Source organism: Lupinus angustifolius, chromosome LG17, assembly GCF_001865875.1.
Source record: "Lupinus angustifolius cultivar Tanjil chromosome LG17, LupAngTanjil_v1.0, whole genome shotgun sequence".
NCBI lineage: Eukaryota > Viridiplantae > Streptophyta > Magnoliopsida > Fabales > Fabaceae > Lupinus > Lupinus angustifolius.
In genome coordinates this window covers 20,223,096-20,246,678 of record NC_032025.1, presented here as the reverse complement: position 1 = coordinate 20,246,678, position 23,583 = coordinate 20,223,096, and the positions used below count along the sequence as shown (strand labels likewise).

The 23,583-nt window shown below is 30.6% G+C and overlaps 2 protein-coding genes across 2 annotated transcripts; one reads left to right on the top strand and one right to left on the bottom strand.

Annotated features, from left to right (window-relative positions):
• LOC109331966 (peroxisome biogenesis factor 10) lies at nt 1,555-6,276 on the top strand. Its single transcript, XM_019566789.1, has 12 exons — nt 1,555-1,611; nt 1,734-1,979; nt 2,081-2,112; nt 2,501-2,590; nt 3,407-3,501; nt 3,633-3,846; nt 4,183-4,252; nt 4,338-4,416; nt 5,005-5,138; nt 5,297-5,388; nt 5,947-6,038; nt 6,133-6,276. Exons 2-12 carry the CDS (start codon nt 1,790-1,792, stop codon nt 6,233-6,235), a joined length of 1,191 nt encoding a protein of 396 aa, XP_019422334.1. The 5' UTR covers nt 1,555-1,611; nt 1,734-1,789; the 3' UTR covers nt 6,236-6,276.
• Nucleotides 8,097-9,834, bottom strand: LOC109331967 (putative 4-hydroxy-4-methyl-2-oxoglutarate aldolase 3). Its single transcript, XM_019566790.1, has 2 exons — nt 9,684-9,834; nt 8,097-8,642 (listed from the first exon to the last, which is right to left on the bottom strand). The coding sequence occupies exon 2, from the start codon at nt 8,618-8,620 to the stop codon at nt 8,120-8,122; it is 501 nt and encodes a 166-aa protein (XP_019422335.1). The 5' UTR covers nt 8,621-8,642; nt 9,684-9,834; the 3' UTR covers nt 8,097-8,119.

The window sequence follows — 23,583 nt, the reverse complement described above, 5'->3', positions numbered from 1 at the left end:
TGAGTATTGCATACCATGTAACTATGATCTAAATGTTTCAACATCTTTTTTCATAATATAAGTATGTTGGGAAGAGTATGAACTTAATGGATGTCAGATCTTTCTAACCTACATAATTTGAGAATCAATATAGTATAATTCTACTTGAGAGAAACATCCTCTAATTATGACCAATTTCAAAATTCAAAGTTTGGAACCATCACGAGCTCTCCAAAAAATGGAGTCAAAAGGAAATGACAATTATATCCTTTTATTTTTAATAATATTTTTATCCTTAAATCTAAATATAAAAGTAGTACTTCACTCTCCATTACCAGAGAGAATCCCTATTCTAAAATGGGAGTCACAACGTTATTTTGGCTAAGGTGGAAGGGTTTAAAAAATGAAAGGTGAGTAAAATCTTTCCATAACAAAAACTAACGTATTAATATTTGCAAATAAAAAAGAGCTCTCCAACAATTAGAAACTTAACTCAAGTACATAAAGCAAGAATCTTTTTCATTAATGAAGAGATAAATGCATATTTTTTACTTGTTTTTAATGGGAATGAGTGGTTTTCCTAAATTGTGAGCAAATCCACCAACCCCTTTACTTTGTGAATCATGTAATAAACTCCTCACAATGTTTCATGGAGCTATAGCCGCACAAAGGAAGCATTAAACACGTGCCCATTTTAACTATATATTTAAAACAAAAAAGGTAGATTACAAGTAAATAATGTTTATAATTGTTTTATATTTTTTTTGTTGCATATGTGTTAAAATATCATCTCTTCAACATCAAAAAAAGATTAGTTCATTACCAATAAGATGAAGTGATGCCCTTGATAGTACCAAAAAATCGAGTTGGATTGACTGGTCTAATTAGTCCAATCAGAAATTGGATACCTGATTGGTCTGAACTACTCATCTAATCATTATGCAATAAATTTGGTATAAACTGATTTTAGGAGTGAACATGGGTCGGGTCGACCCTAAATGTTGGTCATGTCATTTTTTATAACCTGGGTCCGACTCTAGGTTCGAAGCTAACTCAATCCTCAATGTCGACCGAGTCAATTTTAAACCTGAATATAAATCTGATTAGATATAATTCATATAATTTTAGATAAAATCTTTTTAATACTACTTATTATTATTATCAATATAAAATTTGAATTGGTGAAAGGAATGATCTAATGATTTGATGAGTGACCCATTAATCCATTACTTTCAGAGTTAATGATCAATACAAGTTTAACAATATAATATCTTTGTATATTTAACTTCTTTTTGGGATGATTTTGTATATTTAACTAAATAAGGGATAAACTGACAAAGTACTCTAGAGAAGCTTATAGATTAAATATATATTATTTTCTAGTCTTCCATTAAATTTTGGTTTGATGGTGTCTGTAATAGAGATTAAGAAATTATATTATGATTATAACTGGTAAGATTATAATTTGAAGAAAAAGAACACCTCATGTAAACTTTGTCAAATGTTTTTTAAAATGTTGTTTTTATAATTTAACCAAATTATTATAATCCAAAAAATAAATAAAAAAACGTAACCAAACATAAGCAAGAATTGTAAGTAATAACAAAGTTGTTGTTATGTTGTAGTACCGAGGTAAGTATTTTGACGCCAATGGTTCGGTTCTTCCAATTTTGTGGATAGGATTGAAGATACGTCGTCGTTTTGATTCCATTGAAGAATGTTTTGAACTTTGGAATTTCAATTTGTGATTATAGATAGATAGAAAGCAAGAGTTGAAGAAGAAGAAGAGATTGTTGAAATTCCATTGATTATGGGGTGGGGTCACCTTGGCCGGATTCCAAGTAGTAGTGCAGATGCAGGTCCCACCACCACCACCACCACCGAGCCACGGCGGTTCCCACTGGCGGCTCAGCCGGAAGTGATGCGTGCCGCCGAGAAGGACGATCAGTATGCTTCTTTTGTTTATGAAGCCTGCCGTGACGCCTTTCGCCACCTCTTCGGTAACGCTATCTACTCTTTTATTTATTTATTTATAATTAATTAATTTCTCAATTATTAATCAATTTTAATTTAACAATATATGTATTTTCTTGTGTTAAAGGTACTAGAGTTGCAGTTACCTACCAAAATGAGGTAAACTTAATAACCACTTTTTTTTGTTTGTTATTATCCCATTGTTTTAAAGTGCGGTTAGTTCATGGTTGTGGTTACTGTGATTGAAGTCATCGGGGCGGTTGTGATACGAATTGCGGCTGTTGCAGTGTGAACTTTTTCGTGATTAAATTTTTATTTTGAATTCCACGCTGCCCAAATGCGGTCTGATGTGGCCGCGTCATAGCGAATCAGTGTCACACCGAAATTGCGGTTTGATGTGGTTGCGGCAGTCACCACAACTGCAATATTGCGGCCATAGTACATAATGCGGTTGGCAATTTGAATCAATGTATTATCCTTATTTTGTTTGAATTTGGGACATGAAGTAAGTAACTTCGGTTTGGTGTAAATGCATATTGTTTTGCAGACTAAGCTTTTAGGGCAGATTCTATACTATGTGCTTACAACCGGCTCGGGACAACAGACGTTAGGAGAGGAATATTGTGATATCACTCAGGTTTCATGCATTTGCATCTTCATTATAATGTACTCTCAATTATGAAATTGATTAATATGTCACTTTTGGTACACATTGACCCCACCTAGTGGAATTAAGGCCTGATTGTTTTTGTTTATGATTATGTTACTTTTGGTATGCGGATGGAACAAATCGGAACAAACTAGGATATAGCATCGAACTTGACACTAATAATGATTCTGCTATGTTCTTTGTCGTTTAGTAGAACTAAAATGTCTCACTTTTCGTTCCAAATTCTTGTTCTGTTCTATTTTGTAAATGCACCTAGCATAGGATAGGATAAAACCTATATATACCGTGTTCTGCCACATCCTAACATGTCTACCAATCGTTAACTAAATACATGGCTTGGTTTCTCAAAGGAAGCACATACACTGTCGCCATATTTGTGAAGTGTTTGTGTCGGAAATATATCTCTATTAGACACTTCTAACCATGTTCTAAAACATTTCATATTTTTCTTTTTGTTGTATCCTTATGTCAGTATTGTATCATATTTGTTTCCTGTGTTGTATCCATGCTTTCTTGTTTACCATTAATATTTGAGTTACATGGGAATAACTTAGAAGTTAGAATATCATCATTTTCAGTATGTTCTATTTGAATGACCTTAACCATAGACAGTTAGACACTCAACTGTGAATTGGAAATGTCTTTAGAATTTGCAGTCTTTGACACTAATGTTTTGTTGATTTGGAGGTTTTATTTTGTTCTGCTGGATTTTTATGTCGGATTTGATAAATTCACCCACTGTTCTGACATCTAATAGTTAGTAGTTGTTGGTTGCGCTATTAGGTTGCTGGATCTTATGGACTTCCTCCAACCCCTGCGAGACGCACTCTTTACATTGTATACCAGACCGCTATTCCATATATTGCAGAACGAATAAGGTTCATTATTGCCCCTTTCTTTTGAATTTCTATTAAATTTGAAATTTAGCCAATCATGTGATTCCATTTTATCACTGTGAATGGCCCGTAGTGTGTCAAATTTTGTGATGATTTCAATGTTGATTTTGCAGTTCTAGACTTGCTTCCCGTGGCATTATGCTTGCTGATTCTGAGTCTGCCGAGAGTTACAATGAAAATGCCCCCAGGAGCAGTAGTTCTCAGATTTCTACCTCGAGTGAACTTCCTTCTTCTTCTTCCACATTAGGACAATACATTCCAACTCTAACGAGGTTGAAGGAAAAACTGAGTGGATTTTGGTTGCATACGATTCAGAGGTGGCCTGCGGTATATTTATCCTCCATATATCTTGCTCATCCAACATGATTGTGATGTCAATATGATCCACTTTAGATACACAATATAATTTTTTTATAAAACTATTAACACCATATAGTGTTATTTGAGTGGTTCAATTAAATTATTAGAGGAATAACAAGTTAGATCATTTCCATCGAAAAAATAAACTTATATCATAATTTGACACTCCTATGGAGCTCGGCTGGTTTGTCATCCCCATTAGAGTTGTTTTTTAACATGGCCTTGGTAGTTGCTACACTTTACCAGCTTCGTTAAAAGCAATTGTTCTGGTTGCTGAATCTAGCTTTTATGCCCTGCCACCAGATGCTCCCTATTGTTCGTGAGTTGCTGCAGTTGCTTCTTCGTGCTAACCTCATGTTGTTCTACTTTGAAGGTTATCCTCTGCTTAACAGGCTCATTACAGTCATGAAATGTATTGAAACAAGTTTTTTGAATCTTTCAATTATTTCTCTCTGTAGGCCTCTATTATCATATATCCAAACGTGCTGCAAGCATTCGTTATGTGTTCATCGGAAAAGCATCTAATCAAAGACCAAGGTATTTTGGAAAATATGCGACCAATTGGGAAATCTTCCCCTCAAATTAACTTCATTTACGTAGTATGGTCATAAAATTATCTATTTCCTACTGTTGTGCTTTCTTTTTATTTAATCTCAATATCTATTGGGTCTCTTAGCTTTCATTTGACAATCCTTGGGTTGGGTAAGGGAGGCCCAGTGCACAAGGCTCCCCCTTAGTAGGATCTAGGGAGGGTAGATGTACACAGCCTTACCCTGCAAGCAGAGATGCAGTTTCCGGGATTTGAACCTGTGATCTCATGGTCACTAAGCAACAACCTTACCATTGTGTCAAACTCACCATCTAATCCTTGGGTTGGGTGACCCTCTGAAATTGCTTTGTAAAATATGTTCATGCAAATGACAATTTGTATTGATTTTCACCGTGTTTGTGATTTGCTTTCGTATGAAGCATAAATTTGGCCTTTTTTAGTGGGAGATTGCCTTTGTTAATTCCAAGAACCTAAGTTTCTCTATCATTTCTTATCAATCATTATAGTAACCTTGTTTTTCTCCAGAGGGGATTAGATTTAGAGCACATGTCCTCTTTAATTTGGCTTCTATGCAGATACCAAATACTAGGAGTATTTCTGCTGATTCAACTTTGTGTAATAGCTGCTGAAGGGTTGCGTCGAAGAAATTTGACTTCAATTGCTGGTTCAGTAAATCAAGCATCCTTTGCAAACTACCATAGAACACCAGGTTATATATATTCCTCAATTAATAATTTGCGTTGATTATTTATTCTTTCATTTATCTTTTCCTTTTCTCAATTTAGAACTCTACTAGTATGCTTTGTACTTTTTCTGCTTTTTCTATTAGTTTTTATCATAATCCGACTCCGCTATCATTTGTCATAGGCCATGATTTACCTATTTTAAACGAAGAAGGTGCTCTGGCATCTCCAGATGCTGACAAAGGAACTTTGGTCTCTGAATCTTCATCTCCCGAGGTTCAATTCTCAATTCATCATTTTTCTCCTTTTAATAATTATATTCAGAGTGCAGTTGTTGCTTTCATGGAGGTCGATATGTGTTTTACTTAAATAGCAAATTCTAGGATCTTCAGTGGGATAAACATATTGCTTTAAACCTATGCCGTTGTCTTGATATGACTGGTGTAAAATGCCAATATTTTGGCTTAGGAAGACAATGACCAGATTTGAAAAAATGTGATGATTATATCTCTTTTTTATTTATATTTGAACAAAACAGGTATAACAAAGTGGAAATAACAAGATAAAGTATACAGGAAAAAAGCAAAGCAAAGAGTTACGCTTTCTTTTCTCTTCCCTTGAACTTGAACCGTAGTATTCCCGCAAAAAACGAATTGAACCGGGTCTGTTCTCGGCGAGAATTTGAACTATCTGGTTTTTGTGATTACATTGCTGGTGTCTGTACTTGTCATGTCTATAACTGGTGTTGGTCCTTAATAGGATTAGGCAGAGATCCATTATGTCATCTCTAAGAGTGTCAACTTGTCAAGTATGAAATATTTTTTCTATTTGCAGTACCATGCAACTGGCGGGGCTAGCAAATGCACACTATGCCTGAGTGATCGTCAACATCCAACGGCTACTTCATGCGGCCATGTATTCTGCTGGTATTGTCTTCTTCCCGCGTTCTTAACGTTCTTCACATGCCCCATTCCTTTCTCTCTGCCTCTCATCATGTTCTATTTTATGTGATCAATGTAGGAGCTGTATCGCAGAATGGTGCAATGAAAAGCCAGAATGCCCTCTTTGCCGCACACCGATAACACACTCAAGTCTAGTTTGTGTGTACCATTCCGACTTCTAGAATCTGCTTCTTGTCAGCTGCAATCATTTGTGCATGAATATTGAATGAATGAAATTGCCTTTGGCAATGGTGTTTGCAGCTTCATCCTTGCATCCACAAGTGCCTAACTCATGAATCCTTATTTATTTATTTAACAAAAGCTTAAATTAGGCCTTTAGCACTGTATAACTTAGACCTGTCATGCCAAAAAAAAAAAACACCCATTGAAATTTCTTTTTGAGCATAATGATTTGGCCGTGTTTCGATTAAAGTCAGAAAATGGGTTGTCAGATTATGCTGGCAAAGCGCCGCGCTTAGCCAATAGTATTCTAGTCCAAATTAGATCTTGGTCTTTTTAGCCTGTCCAAAGGTGTCTATTGCATTCGTGCTTAATCGGGTAGCCCAGATGGATTTGGGCTACCCAATCAGTAGCATAACAATGTTTCCATTCTCCACTAAATAAAAAAATTGTCTTTATGATTGTAGGATGAAAACTAAACATGGCTAACATGTGTAATTGTGTGGCCAGATTTATTCTTTCTAGTATGAACAAAAATATACCAACAAACAGTACTTTTTAGGAAGGGCTCAAGAAAGTTGAGTATTATGATTCAGTCATGACCATTTAGACAATTCAATTTCATACATTATAATGAAATTTTGAAATTTTTACTTGGATGATTAAAAGAAACAATTTTGATAATAAGTTTGGCTTGTGGGTTGATTATTATGATATATTGAAATTTTGATTGATTTATATTTTTTCTTTAGTAAATAATTTTGATAATATATCTATAGCTGAGAGGTTTCTGGGTTGATTATGATAAAACAATGAACATTTAAAAACTTCAATTTCTTCTGCTATATTATGATGAAATATTGATTCAGGTAATATGTGATAATATCTTTTAGAGAAAATTATACTTTCATCTAATAAATTTTAGTGAAATTACATAAACTATTTCTTACTTTTTTTATACTTAAACAAACCATCCTTCATTTATATATATACATTATATTACATTAACTACTCTTTCATGAAAGATGAATATAATCTTTTAAACAAGAAATTGGATGATGAATATAATTTAAGTTAAAATTAAAGGAGTGACATTGCAACTTATTCTTAATTAATTACAAACTAGCTTGAATAAATTAATCATTTGTAAATTTGTATATAGATTGATTACAAAATTACTCTTCTCTTTTGTTTATTTAAGCAATATTTCCTTAGAGTTGTTGTTGCATTTTGTAACAAAACAAATTGATTTTTTTTATAATCTTGCCATTTATATTTGTATTGTATGTTATTCACCAATGGTTATACATTTATCATGGGTTTTGGTCTAGTCTAAGAAGCATTAACACCGGTTATATATACATAATTACCAAGTAATCTTTGCCTACAATGCTAAAACTTGATTAATATCTTTATTCTTATTCTAATCCTTCACATGATTCTAAAATAAATATAATCACAAACAATCAAATAAAGTCATGAGAACTTGGGTCTTAGAATTTGTGAGCAAATTTTGTTTGATTTCCTAATGGTATCTTTTGCATGTTCGTATTTACCATCAACTTTTTCTTCTGCCATTGTATGCACAAGAAATCTAAAGTAATAATCCACTTAACAAATTCTCCATAAATTGAAAACAAAATATCATGTCTTGAAATCTATCAAAAACCTTCATTTGACAACAATAAGTTGTCTTATTCATTGCACTAGTACTAGCTCAAATTGGTGAGCACATCTTCAGTCCCACATTTTATATCACTCTATGTGTCATAAGCTACGATTGATTAAAAATATATATTTAAGTTAAAAATTAAATTATTAAGCAATTTTCTGACAATCACAACTCATGACACATGAAGTAACATAATATCGTGAGAATGGTCCCCTCAAATTGACAACTCAAATTTTGATACAAGGATACCATCATTATCTGCATACAACCATTCCCCATCATGAATCAATGTTCCTCCAACATAAATAGACACATTCTTTTCACCATTCCCTTTCTTAATTGACTTGAGTGGATGAGAAGCCAAAGCCCTCACACCAATGTTACATTCATTTATCTCATCCACATCTCTAATGCACCCATTCACTACAATCCCAACCCAACCCATATTTTGTGCCAATTGACCCAAATTTCCACCCACCAATGCACACCTTTTGCTTCCACCACCATCAATCACTAAAACTCTTCCTTCTCCTTTTGTTTCAAGTGCTTCTCTAACTAACACATTGTCTTCAAATACCTTTAGAGTCATAATTGGGCCTGAAAATGACTTGGATTTACCATAAGTTTTGAAATCTGGATGTAGCACCCTCAAGTCACCATTTTCTATATGTGTTGCATTTGTGTCACAAATATCTGCAGTTGCTAAACCAGCCATGTTAATTGTATATATATTACTCCTGCACCCACATGTCGAATCAGATTAGTTATATAACACTTATTGGAAAAGACAGTCATATATCGAAAAAGATTACTTTCTTATCTATAGGGTGAAAGGATATCTTTAGTAATACAAAAAAAAAACAAGCTTCATTTAGAGTTATCCATCGATTACTAATTACATTAAGAAACTAATAGCTCCCTCATCAAGAATGGATCCACAAAATATCAAGGAGGGAAATAAATACATATGTAGTGCATATTTTTTGAATAATTATTTTTTAATATTAAAGTGATAATACATACATACAAGGCTTAAAGTTATTGTTATGATCGTAATTGTGGTTATGTTACATTTATGATAATTGTGTGAGAAAATAAGACTTATTTAACTAATAGCTATGGTTATATTGCAAAGACTTCTAAATGCATAATTATCACGACTTCAATTGCCGGCTACGATATATATCAAGATAATAATGTATCTTCTCATATCAGGAGATAACTTATCTCCTCTAGCCAGTAAAAATGTGACATGTATGCTATTTTGTTTATTTTTAAAAATATTTTTATAGAAAACGATGAAACATGACATATGTTATAATTTCACTGGTAGGAGGAGATAACTTATCTCCTCTAGCCAGTAAAAATGTGACATGTATGCTATTTTGTTTATTTTTAAAAATATTTTTATAGAAAACGATGAAACATGACATATGTTATAATTTCACTGGTAGGAGGAGATAACTTATCTCCTTATACTAGGAGATACTTCATTCCCATATATTAATAGTAAAAAAAAATATGTTTACAAAGGACGCATGATTTATATTGTAACAAAGTTTTGGAAAAAAGGAAATGTCCTCATTTTTTATTTGTTAAATTGGTTTGAAACAACCACTATTACATGCTCATAGACATGGCTTCAAAATCAACTAAATTTTAGAATTAAAAACTAATGAGAACAAGCTTGTTTTGCATATCCAAAGTAATAAATTAATAATATCGTGTACTCTAATTACAAAGCATAAAACAAAACCAAACATATATATGGTTCTTACCCAAATGAGAATAGGATGAAGCAAGACTTGAAAGTTCAAAAGGGTTGAATGAATGATGTTGGTATTTAGGTTTATGTGAGTCAGTATATAAAACATGTTCCATGCAAAGATGACCTCACTCACTCTTCTTGGTGTCTGTGCCATTAACATAGGATTTGTATGAATCAACCAAATGTAAGCAACACGCATTGGTTCAAATGGTACATGCTTGATTCCCCTTAAGCAAGAACCTGGATTCGAGTCTTGTGGATGGAAAAAATGTCTACATGGGTATGTGAGACTAACACTCCTAGTGAGTATTTTTTCTATCTACAGTATTCAAACTCAAGATTTTACTTAAAGAGAATCAAACATGTATTACTTGAATCAACATTCGTTGTTGGTATTGGTATTAGTCTCTCTAATATGAAATCAGATCTAAATTGAATAAAGGTATGAAGATAAGGTAGTGTCCAATACCTACTTGCGGTTGTAGGAAAGCTCTTGGAAATGGGACAAACATCGTTTTCTTTGGTTGGGCTTTCAAGGACATTTTCCTTCTTATCTTTTCACAAATTATTACTATGTTGAAATAGTGATGTTGGAATATACTTTATTTGTGTGACGGTACATATGTTTTAAAGAATATAAACAAAAAGATGATTTTTTTTATATAATCAAGAATATTATGCTCTCTTTCAACAAATGATACTCTTATGAATCGAACTTTTGATAGTTGGAAAATATATTTTTCAGGGGTTTAGTAGAGTCTTATACAATTAAAGCAACATCTTGTATAAAACAAAATAAAAGATGAAATTGTTAACTAATTGTGTAGTTTATAAGGTACTAAACTATTTTATTCGGTCAGGTTTTAATTGTCGCTTTAAAATAGCACTTAGATTAAAATAAATATTTAATCTGTTAATTATAATGTAATTTTGACTAAAATATCCCCAATAATATTTCTCAAAAATTATAAATGTTATTTTTACTTTCAAGACAAGTAGTTTGAAAATTAATGCATCACAACAAAATAAAAAGGGAAAAAGAAAATATTTAGTGATTCTTGATTTTATGAATTAAAAACTTATGTGAAAAATTAAAAAATAAGAAATTGAAAATTAAAATGGAACGGAGTTAATACTAATTTAATAATAATAAGGAAATATTAACAAATTCCAATAAAACATTCATTAACACAACTCGTAATATATAAACTATAAAGCTTCTTTATTCTTAATAAGTTATTTTATTAATTAAAAAACTACTTATGTAAAAGCATAGTTGTAAAAGTCGTACCGTACCAGCCGGTTTGACTGGAAAACCGGCGAACCGGTCCCTAAACCAGTACGACACACATATTATACTGGATAAGTATCGAAACCGGTGTAAAATAGTACAAACTGGCCAAATTTCGTTAAAACCGGTGAACCGGTGGGAATTTCATTGAACTGGCCGGTTTGCACATATAATATTTTAAAAATAAAACAACCAGAAATCCAGAACAGTATGCAGAGGGGTTTCCATTTTCCCCTTTTCAACTTCCAATCTCTTCTTCCATGGTTCACTTCTCCAATCTCTTCCAATCTCATTCCATCTCTTCCAAAACATATAATGCTCCACCCACAAACAGTGCCTTGGATTATCAAAGTCATAAAGAAACATTTCTCTTGGATAGATTTTGGTAGTTTCTCTAAAGTTTTACACGGGTAGCGTGCTATACTTTTGTAAATGCTCAATACTAACATTTGAAAATCCATCACTAACCCATCCTTTTGAGTACCTAGTGAATTTTTGTTGTTATAGGTTTTTATATATATGTATATATATATAAGTAGATATGTCTAGTTTAACCGGCATGCGGTTTAATTACTGAACCACTGGTTGAATCATTCTACCACTAGACCAGTACCCTGACCGGTTTAATAACCGGTACGGTTTTAATAACACCGTGTAAAAGTTCACATTTGATAACTTTTTGGTCTAGTCATTGTTTAAAAAAATGACAACTTTTATTCATAATTTTTCACAACCTTAACTTTTTATCCAATCTCTATGTTGGTAATCCCTCCTTAATTGTTGGGAGATTATGGCTCCTGAATATTAGTAGATGATCTATTAAAATATATTAAATAACAGGTTTTCCAAAGTCTTGAAACATTTGATGGCTTTTGAAGACTATAAACTCCAATCTACAAGTTAAATTTAAGGTGTCTTGAAAATATGATAAATATTAATTATCTAGTATCTCTTTATGAAAAAGTATTATTCCCCTTGGTATATGAACAAAATTTGTGAGGAAGAAAAATACGAAAAGCAAGTGAGAAGAACAACATAGGAAGCAACTTTTTGCAAATTTAACTTGTATGTTTGTTGTATCTGCTTGTGCCCATTTTGCATCACAGAGAGTAGGAAAATTTGTTCTATTTTTTCAACACTAGTATCAAATCTCTCATGTCCATCTGGGAGCATAGCTTGTAAGATCCAAGATTTAAGGAGCATTCCTTCTCACTTGATGAAGACATGTTCAAATTGACAACAAACAACTATTTCTATTGGAATTTCATCATGGAGGATCACTTATACTCTAAGGATATGCATTAACCTATTTCTTATAAAGATAATTGAGAAGATAAAACTGACAAAGAACGAAAGCATTAGAATTGAAAAGTTGTTATCATGGTTAAAAAGTATATGTCCAGAATTTTGTTTAAAAACGTTTCCATATAGAAAAACTTGAATCTATGACTCAAAATAAAAATCTCACAAATAAAGCATATCTTGTTGGAAGACTAATGAAACTAGACTACAAGTATGATAGAGTAATAGTATTCATTCAATAGTCTTGTCAATCAATTAACTGGAAATTGTTATTTTCACTAAATGAGTTATCAAAAGAAGTATAAAAAGTATTGTATCCACAATGACTTGGTTAATATCAATTATTTAGCAAACCTATTTAAATTGGGTGAATAAGGATTTTGATAGGAAAATTTCACTAATGAAAGTAAAAGTAGAACAACAGTAAAAGATGTCAAATTTGAATTAACGGTGAAGAACTTGAGATTGGGCTTCATTATTCAACCTCTAGTATACAATATATAACGACATAATAAAGATTATTATTCCTATCAATTTCTCACCTACAGTTCTTAGCTTTTCACCAATTCATTGCATAAATATATCAATGATTTAATTAACCAATTCTCAATCCATTGAAAAATTATTTAATTAATCATAATAAATTGGTTGTTATAAAATGACTAATTCAATTAACTTCATTCCTAGAATTAATATGTTACTAGATGACATACTCTAGGTCTAGTTTAAATATGAAATTCTCATTATACATATTCATACCTTAAATCATGCATTGGGTTGTCACATTAAACAAGCATAAGAAACAAGAGTAGAAATGAAAAACAATGAAATAATATTAAAAATACAAAGTCATATTGTATACATCGAGTTTAAATATTTGCATCTAATCCCAAACAGAAGGGGTTTAGCTCTTCATTCTCATGAAAACCAACACTATTGATCACTCACCTCAGACAGAACCCCTAAACCTTCCATGCACCTACACACTCTAGTCCCACACACCTCAAAAGATCACAAAGACAATCCCATCCACCATCTTACTTGAAAGACTTCCATTGCAACATCTTTTTCCTTACTTACACATCTCATGACAAACACAGGAAACATGCCCTTAACAATGTCTTATCCTACAACTTTCTCTCCCAATCTCACTTATAACACTATTTATCCATTACCACACATGTTGAGCCCAAAACTTACCAACAAGCCATCAAATCTTAGGATTTGATACAAGCCACCACACATGAACAAGAGGCCTTAAAAGCCAATAGCACTTGGACCCTTGTCCCTCTCCCAATTAATAAACATGCTATAGAATCTAAATAGGTGTACAAACTAAAATTTAATGCCGATGGAACTATTGAGAGACACAAATCTAGGCTTGTGGCCAATGTATACACCCAAACTGAGGGCTTAGATTAATTACTATGAAACATTTTCCTCTGTTGTCAAACTAACTACTATAAGGCTTTTTCTAGCCCTTATTTCGACACAAGAATGGGCTTTACAACAACTTGATGATAACATTGTATTTCTTTATGGTGACCTTAATGAAGAGGTATAAATTAAACTTTCTCAAGGGGTCATCTGCCCTACACCTAACCTGGTTGGCAAACTAAATAAATCCCTCTATGGCCTAAAACAAGCCAGCAGACAATGGTTTGCCAAATTTTCCACTTCCCCGCTTTCCTTGGGATACAAGCAATCTGGGATCATTCCTTATTCACCAAACATCAAACTCTCATTTTATTGTTCTCTTGATCTATGTTGATGATTTAATCCTTGCTGGGAATGACACCATTGAAATAGAATATGTCAAAATTTTCCTTGAAAAAACTTTTAAGATCAAAGACCTAGGCAATCTCAAGTACTTCCTTAGCCTTGAAGTGGCTCAATCTAAACATGGCATCACTTTGTGCCAACAAAAGTATTCCCTTGATCTTCTTTCTGACACCAACTTCCTTACCTCAAAACATGTTCCAACCCCTATGGTCAAATCCACTCGTTTACAACAAAATGATAGAAGTCCCTACCCAAATCCCATTATGTATCGCAAATTAGTGGGAAAATAATTTACTTAACTAACATTCGTGCTAACTGATAAGTTCCAAAAATACCTAATTTTCATATACATTTTAGGGCACTTATCCTATGCAAACATTTGAAAACCAACATAATTCAACATTTTTTAGATAAATTTTGTATGTTTGAATAAAATAATTTTTGACTATCTCTTGTCCAAGTTTTCTTTGAATTTTGTAGGAAAATATACCAAAAACAATTAAATCAAAGATAGCCAAGAATACAAGCCAAATCACAATCCAAAAGCACAAAAAGAATTGCTCAAAACAAACAGGCTAAGCATGGCATGCTATGTGCTTAGCTTGTAGCCAAAAAGATTGCTTTGTCTTGAAGAAAGGTATCTTACCTTACCTTGAAGAATTACACGTTAGGTGTGCCAAGCAAAATGCATAACTCAAAAGCATACCTTGACTTGAAGAAATTATGCTAAAAGTGTTAAGAAACCAAAGAAAATTAATTCATGAACCATGGGAAAAAGGTTTTTCGGCATGAAGAAAGGTATGTTCCTTCACCCTGAAGAAATATGGCAAGCAACTAGGCATGGAAATAGAGGAGCATAGCTCCCAACCAGCCACACAAAACCTCTCCATTAAGAATGCTAGGTCAACTCACCAAAAAACTTGCCATTTCCTTACTTGAAGACCAAGCACATGACCTCATGCATGACATAAGCTATGAGAAGCAAGTAGGAGGTTTCATCATGCATGTAACCTAGCTCATAATAGGCTGGCTAACCTAGCTGGCCAAAGGGTCAGAGCATGTGGTGTTGGGCGGTCCAAACGGGGGGCTGGGTGGCCCGTAGTGGCCTATAAACATGCCTCACATTTCCTCACTTTAACACATTGTATATACATAACAACTTCTCATTTCTTCTCATTTTCGTTTCTACTCTTTCTTAGGCTGTTCATAAGCTTTTATTTCATAGAAATTCAGAGGGAATGAAGTTGGAAAATGAGGTGCAATAACATGATTTTGTAACCTCATTTGGAACCAAAAGCATTTAATCTTTGGATGGATTGCTAATGCTCCAAAATTTGGACCATGGTGTAATTTTTTTGTACACTTTATCTTCTTCTTCATTTATAAAAGTTTTTATTTTGGTTATATTAATTCTTTAAGAAGTTCTTAATGTGGTTTTAGATTGATCACCTAAAATTTGATTCAAAGATAAAAAAAATGCTCCTTCTTAAAGTTTTGACAAGTGCACTAAAAAATATAACCTACACCTTAGTTCACTTGCCATATCAAAGCATCTATTTTAAGCAACTTGTATTCAAGGCTAAACAATGTTAATGGAGCCTGAAGTATAGTGTAATAACCTACTATGATGAATGTCAGTTAAATATTGTTTAGTGTATTATACATGGTTTAAGAAACATATTTTCCAAGCCAAGACACTAGCTGGAAAGTTAAGGCAAGGTGTATGGTTTAACCGAGGTGTAACACATAGCTGACATCAATTCTCATGTTGATATTGTTCAAGAAATTATTCCAACCATATTCTCCTCTTGAATTTATAAATATTTAGTTTATTTACTTTTTCATGTTTATCAATTCATAAAAGCACAAAAAAAAAATAATTTGACACTTTTTACTTTTGATAAAAGATACAAAGTATGATTATATTTCTACTAGAAAATTCATTGTGGTTCGACATGACCCTATACTATACTAGAATCGAATCTTGAAAGAGATGCAAATATAATAAGGTATTATCAATAAATTTTATTTGTTGAAAACATAGTCTATTCACAAAAGTGCAAATCAGTTCATGATTTGTAACTTTGTGAATAAAAGCGACATACAAAAAGTGCAATTCAATCAATCAATGAGTTGTTACTTGACAATAAAAGAGTGATGAATTAATAAATCTAACCATTAACATTTACTTTCTGTCATTTATTTTCTGCTACTAACATTTACTTTCTGTCATTTACTTTCCACTACTAATTCTTTATTTTGTCTATTTACATTCAGTCATTTACTTTTCCGCATCTAACAAGTTATTTATTGTTTTATTTTTTTATTCTTTGATACGAACTTTTCATAAGAAATAGTATGGTTAACTTAATAAAAATAGACCAACATTTATGACATGGTTAACTGGAACCCGGAAGAGAATAAATAATCAGTTCATGATTTGTAACTTTGTGAATAAAAGCGACATACAAAAAGTGCAATTCAATCAATCAATGAGTTGTTACTTGACAATAAAAGAGTGATGAATTAATAAATCTAACCATTAACATTTACTTTCTGTCATTTATTTTCTGCTACTAACATTTACTTTCTGTCATTTACTTTCCACTACTAATTCTTTATTTTGTCTATTTACATTCAGTCATTTACTTTTCCGCATCTAACAAGTTATTTATTGTTTTATTTTTTTATTCTTTGATACGAACTTTTCATAAGAAATAGTATGGTTAACTTAATAAAAATAGACCAACATTTATGACATGGTTAACTGGAACCCGGAAGAGAATAAATAAATAAAGTCGTCACTAAATAAAATATTCATCACTCCAATAATAACTAGAAACCCAATAAAATACTCTTTCGATAAATTGACGTCGTTGCTGGGGAATTGCTAGATAATAGAAATTCATACATATATTTTTTATTAATAATAATTGCAAGCACAATTTTCTGTCACTTTTTCATAAATTGTTTTTCTCTTTTGTACATCTTTATTTTATTCTTTCTATTTTGTACATTTAAAAAAAAATAAAAAATCCAAAAAGAATGCAAAAGTTGAATTAGTGGTTGGAAACTAGTTAAGAAACTTTTATTGTTGTTATAAAAAATTTAGATGATGTGGAGGTACCCCTCATCAATTTTTTCAAAAAGAACAACATAAAGGGGATTTGAATCAACAATGATTAGTAGCTGAACTTTTCAAAGAAAGAAGAAAACCACTCTTCAAAAATCCAAAAAAGGAAACTACTTAAATTCCTTAAAGGTTAAGTAATCTCTATACACTTTTCATGGACATATTTTATTTTTGTGATACTTTAACCAACATCTCAATAATCATGCTTTTGTTGATGATTTTTAAGTTGTGATATAAAATTTTAAAACTAATAGTCATGAAATTGGCAATCATGTGCTGAGTTATTTCCAGGAGTTATTTGCAACTGAAAATGACACAACTCCTTATTCCTATTTATTTAAGCATATGAATCCAATGACGTTCGAATACATATGTGAAAATCAAATTAGAAACACTATTGTCAAATGCTTAATAGTTACTTTTAATAAAAAAAACTTTCATAAACAAATATTATCTATATATATATATAGATTATATAAATAACAAAAAGTAAATTTAATAGTTAAACTATATAAATATATATAGATTTTGCACTACAAATAATAATTACTTAATACTATTTTTTTTTAAAACGAACGCTTCTTGATAGTTACTTTTAATAAAAGCATAAATTTAATTCCTCATACATACTTTGAATAATTATTGTATTTAAAAGATGTTTCATGAAACAAAGGAAAGTTGGTTTTAGAAGAAAGACAAAGAAACGTCATATTAGAAAAACTACACAAAAAAAGGAAAAACGATGTTGAATATCGCAATGATTCAATACCACAACTATAATACTTTGGACTATTGACTGAAATGAATGCTTTAAATAAAGTATGGGGAAATATGAAATAGATTTGAAAAATGTTTTTTTATCTCCTACAATGGTTAATGAACCAAATGGGGATGAATGCATTTTTGGATTAAGTTTAGGTGAAGTGTCTTACAATAAAAACTAAAGAGGGGTAATAGGTAAGTTTGTATTTAAATTTGGATTCAACCCGTCTTTCATAAACTATTTAAGTTATGAAATGCACATGTTAATTCCATTTGTTTTTGATAAAATTATTTTCCAAGATTAATTCATTCTAAAAAATTGTAATAGGTTGATAAATATAATGTTTGTTTATATTAGATTAATTTGTGTTGGGAAATTTAGAATCAATTCTCTACTCTGTGTGATGCAAAATGGGTACTTGCGGAAGCAACAAGTGTATAAAGAAAATAGAGAAGAGTAGAAGAATAATACCAAAAATTTTAACGTGAAAAAACCTCCTCAACGTGAGAAGGAAACCACCACCAGACCTAGTCCATAAAATATCTCCACTATAGAAGGTATGATTACAATATTTAACTCTCTCTTACGAAGAAGATAACACTCAATCTCACTCAAAAATGATAGAAATACAAACTCTCTCTAGTATCTCACTAGGAATACAAATCTCACACTATGTGAATATAAACTCTCTCACTTTCTCTCTATGTTGTTCTTTCTCATTTGCTTGTTATATCTCTTCCTCACAAGTCCCCTATATATAGTGAAGGGGAGGAATGCTCCATCATAAAGACATAATGAAAATTAATTGTTGTCATACTTTTCAATACACTTTGAAAAGTGTTACTCCAACTAATTTCTAAGTTAGACTTCATAATTCTCAAGAGTCAAGTAATAATTCCAAGACTTTGGAATAACCACCAATGAATATACTCAATGGTTTATCTTCCAAGATTCTTGGTCTTGCTTCCACATCAATTAAGAAGGATTCCCATCAATTTGTTTTCTCATTTGAATTATATTTCTCCATGAAATTTAATAGGTTAGATAAATAATTTTTTTAATGAGCCTTAATGCAACAATAATAAAAAAACAATGCTAGGTGCTCCTAAATATTTGACTTTGAAAATTCATATAATATTAAATCAATCATTTAATAAATAAAAATAAAATCAAACACAATTTTTAGACCCTTGTAATAAATGAAAATCCTTATAAACAGAAATCATTTTAATTACCCAAAAACTCAAAATATTTTTGAACCAAATCTTCTAAATGGAAATATTGATATCCAACATAAAGAATTAAAAAATATTATACATTATATTTGGATATTCTACATGTACATAATTTGTGATTTCATTTTTTACAATCATCATTCAATAAAATAACCTAAGTCATCATTAAATTATTTCACCAAAACTAAATTCTTAGATTTAAACGAGGATGAAACACATTTTTTTAGGGTCATTGCATTTTTGGCCGAGAAATCCGACCTTACCTTGGATTCTCAGTTTCATAGAGATTAATGAAACCTGCATTATTGTTGTATTCCTCGAGCGTTGACTTCGTTAACTTGTGTTTTTCTTTTGAGATTACTTTATTTGTACTTCGAAATGCTTATCTACATTCAAATTTTATCATTTATAATTTTTAACAAAATAAATAATAGACTCACCCTTTGTTTCATACATTGGAAAAGATATGTTATTCAATTGACAACATCTTTAATTCTACATAATTATGTGAATAGTTTAACTTTTGTGAATGCAAAAGAAAAGTGTTGATAGAATTTCCATCCCTTGCATTGATTATCTCTACTCAACTCGGGTTAGTCCAAATCTAATGCAATTTTTTTAAACTATATGTGTTACACTTACTTTTTCATTCTCACAATATAATAATTTTGATATATAATATTATTTTTTATTATCAAAGGCAAAAAAAATCTAAGAAAGGAAAAATAATATAATATTATTTTCAAACTAATTTCAATTTATTAATGTATTGTTTATTTTAATCAAGTTGGAGGTTCATATTTTACACCACGATAATATCATTTACCTTGTGAGCTGGAGGTCGTACATTTAAAACTTGCAAATACATTCCTCCTTGCGAAGGTGAGGTTAATAACATCGACCTCCACCATACGCAACTGGGTTGGAGTTTTGTGCAATAGATGACACTTCTATTTTTATTTTATTGTTGGACAATTCCATTTTAATTGATTTTTCTGCTTTCTGCAAAAAATTGGTCGCCTTTGTTTACTTTATTAACCAATTATCCATTGCCACATAATAAGTTTTTTACTTGTACAATAACTACATTTCAATCAAGAATTAGGTGATGTACAAGTGGATAAGGAACAAAACACAATACTAAATTCGTTTATAGGCAAACATTGTTTCCATGTTTTATTTTTAATGAGGAAATGGAGAGAGAGCATATTTATGAGGATTTGAAACATAGTTCCTACATTTTATATGTCGAGGCAATAACAAGTACCAAACAAGCAATCTTACTAAGAATTGTAATAATAGCCAAATTACTAGTTCTGGGGGCATGTTCAAATAATTTGAACTCAAAAAATCAAGTGACCGACATTATTTTCAACCACCACCTCTATTAAAACTGAGTTTTTTTAAATAACGGGCATTTATAATGCCTAATTTATTTAGGCATATGAAGGCAACAATGACCTTCTATTACATAAGATGAAATTGGAGGCCTGAAATTTAGTTTGTACTTGGAGGCCTGAAACATACACATTTTTTAAATATGCAAAAACAACATATACAAAACCCTGGAACGTCGCATGCACAAGGAGGACAATCTTCGGTTTTGCCGCAGGGATCGCCATAACCTGGTTTTTTAACTTCAGCCTGAAGCTCCAAGCCTAAAGATACATTAAAGTTTGTAATCAATTAGTAGATATTTGTATTAATGTGAAGATGAATTAATTTAGAAGCGTTTTATTTAGATTATATTAGACACCACGATGAGACCGATAATATATGTATATAGTACGTTACATGAGTAAAAATACGTGAGATACTTCTTATGAAATTGTATTGGAAATAATGCAAACACATTTTTTGCATCGAAGTTAATCTAGAAGAAACAATAGTAAGTTAATAGAGAATTCTAAAAAATAATCATTTCCTAGGATCCTAAAAACGTTGTAATTAAAATAAATTAAGGAATTAATTGTTTGTCAGATTTAAATAAAGAACTAAATGGATCTTCTACTAGTAAAAAGGAAAAATTACCTGAAGCGACAACAAAGAGGAAGACAAAGTAAAACACGACAACCAAGGACTTCTTCATATTTTGTTGGGTATAGAGATGATGTCTTCTTGTTGGCCAAGAGTGTAGACTTTTATAGGTGAAGCGGGTAAGATTTGTGTCAAGTTGTTAATATTTTCCTTTATGTCCATTTAATGGAATAAAAAATAATTTTCAATCAAGCATTTCATCCGTGTTTAATAAATTATTTAAATTATGAAATGTACTAGTTGACCAAGTTAATTCGAACCTTTCTTTTATAAACATATTTTCCAAGATTAATTCATTCCGAAAATTATAATACTTTAATAAATGGATTCTTTTTAATATTTAATTATATTAGATTAATTTGATTACTCATTTGAATTATATTTCTCAACAAAATTTAATAGGTCAGATAAATAAATTAGGTGAAAAGCCTTAATGCAATAGTAATAAAAAAACAATGCAAAGTACTCATAAATATTTGTCTTTCAAAATTCATATAATATTAAATACAGTATTTAATAAATAAAAATAAAATCAAATACATTTCTTGGACACTTTTAAATGAAAATCCTTATAAATAGAAATCATTTTGTTTACCCAAAAACTAGAAATATTTAAGAACCAAATATTTTAAATGGAAATAATGATATTTGTAATGAACAATTTGATTATTACTTTTAACTAAACAGGGTGTCACAAACAAGTGTAAAAGATTGTAGAATTTACGAGGACTTGTTTGATATTCTTGTAATTAGCAAACTGATTAAATTTGAGTTGAAAATTATTTTTATTTAGTGAAAGTATTAAAATTAAACTAATACAAAAGTAATCGATATAAAAATATTAACTTTAAAGATGAGGAATTTGAGATTATATTTCACAATTTATCATCTAGTACTCAATTTATGTATGATTATTCCTATTATTTCACCACGATCAACTCTTATTTATTTATCAACAGATTAAAGTACTAAATAAACCAATTAATTATATTAAAGTACTAAATAAACCAATTCTCAATTCCTTGACAAATTAATCATCTAATCATAATGATATGGATGTTAGAATGAGTAGTTTAATTAATCCTATTCATATGCATCAATATGTTACTAGTTGATATATTATAGATCTAGTTTAAATATGGAAATTCACATTACTCATTTTTAAATCTTAGATCATTCATTGAGTGATGAAACCAAAGCAAACATTAAGAATAAAAATAAGGAAGGAAAAATAATAGAATAATATAAATATTAAATAATTAAATAGTCATATTGGACACATCAAGTCAAAATAATTACATTTAACCCCACATATAAGGATTAGATACTCATTCTCATTGAAACTATAACAATTTGGTTGCTTGACATTCTTCTTCTTTTCAAGCTGCCTACAGTAGTTGATGTATAAATCCTAATATTTTCTCCTCTAAGTGATTATTAATGATGATTAGTGATGATAAGTGATGACTTCAACCCATAACCACTCTCCTAATTTGTTTTAATCTTCCATTCCTTATTTATTTTTCTTCAAAAATTATGATTATGATTAGGTGGTTGAATAATTATTTTCAAAGATTATGATTAGAATTAGGTGATTGAGTCATTATCTTTAAATATTATGATTAGAATTACGTGATTGCATCTTTATTTGCAACGATTTTGATTAACATTAAGATCTAATTTGACACATTTTGCTTCATTTAGCTTCTAATCACCTGAAATATCATAAAAACAACGTCATGAAATTTGGTGCAAATATTTGTCTCGGTATATATTATGCATTAGATTTATATATACTCTCAAGGTTAAAAGATGTTAAATTATCTTTATTATTTAAGGTAATTTTCGCACTTAACAAATTCAAACTAAAGAATTAAAAACATGATGCATTATATTATAATATTTTTCATACACATAAATAGTGATTAAACATGAAATAAATATTAAAGTTGCAATATATAAATACATATTGATTTTTTTTCTACAAATAATAATTATTAAATAATATTTTTCTTAAAATGCATCTCAATACTTAATTTTAATAAAGAAGTAAATTTAATTCCTCCTAAATACCTTGAATATGTTGTTCTATTTATAACATGATGTGCCTATGGCATGAGATAAAGGAAAGTTGGTCTATTTCAATTATAAAATCATTTGTGATATATAAAACTCTTATATGTCAAAGCATAGGTGAAAGAACTGAAACATGATTAAAGTTTAGCAAGAGGATAAGACATTTCATATTAAAAAACAATACAACAGAGCAAAAATGTTGTTTAATATCTCCATGAGTTAATACCCAAACTCTAAAACTTTAAACTATTGATAGAAATGAGGGTTAGATAAATTATGGAGAGAAACTAT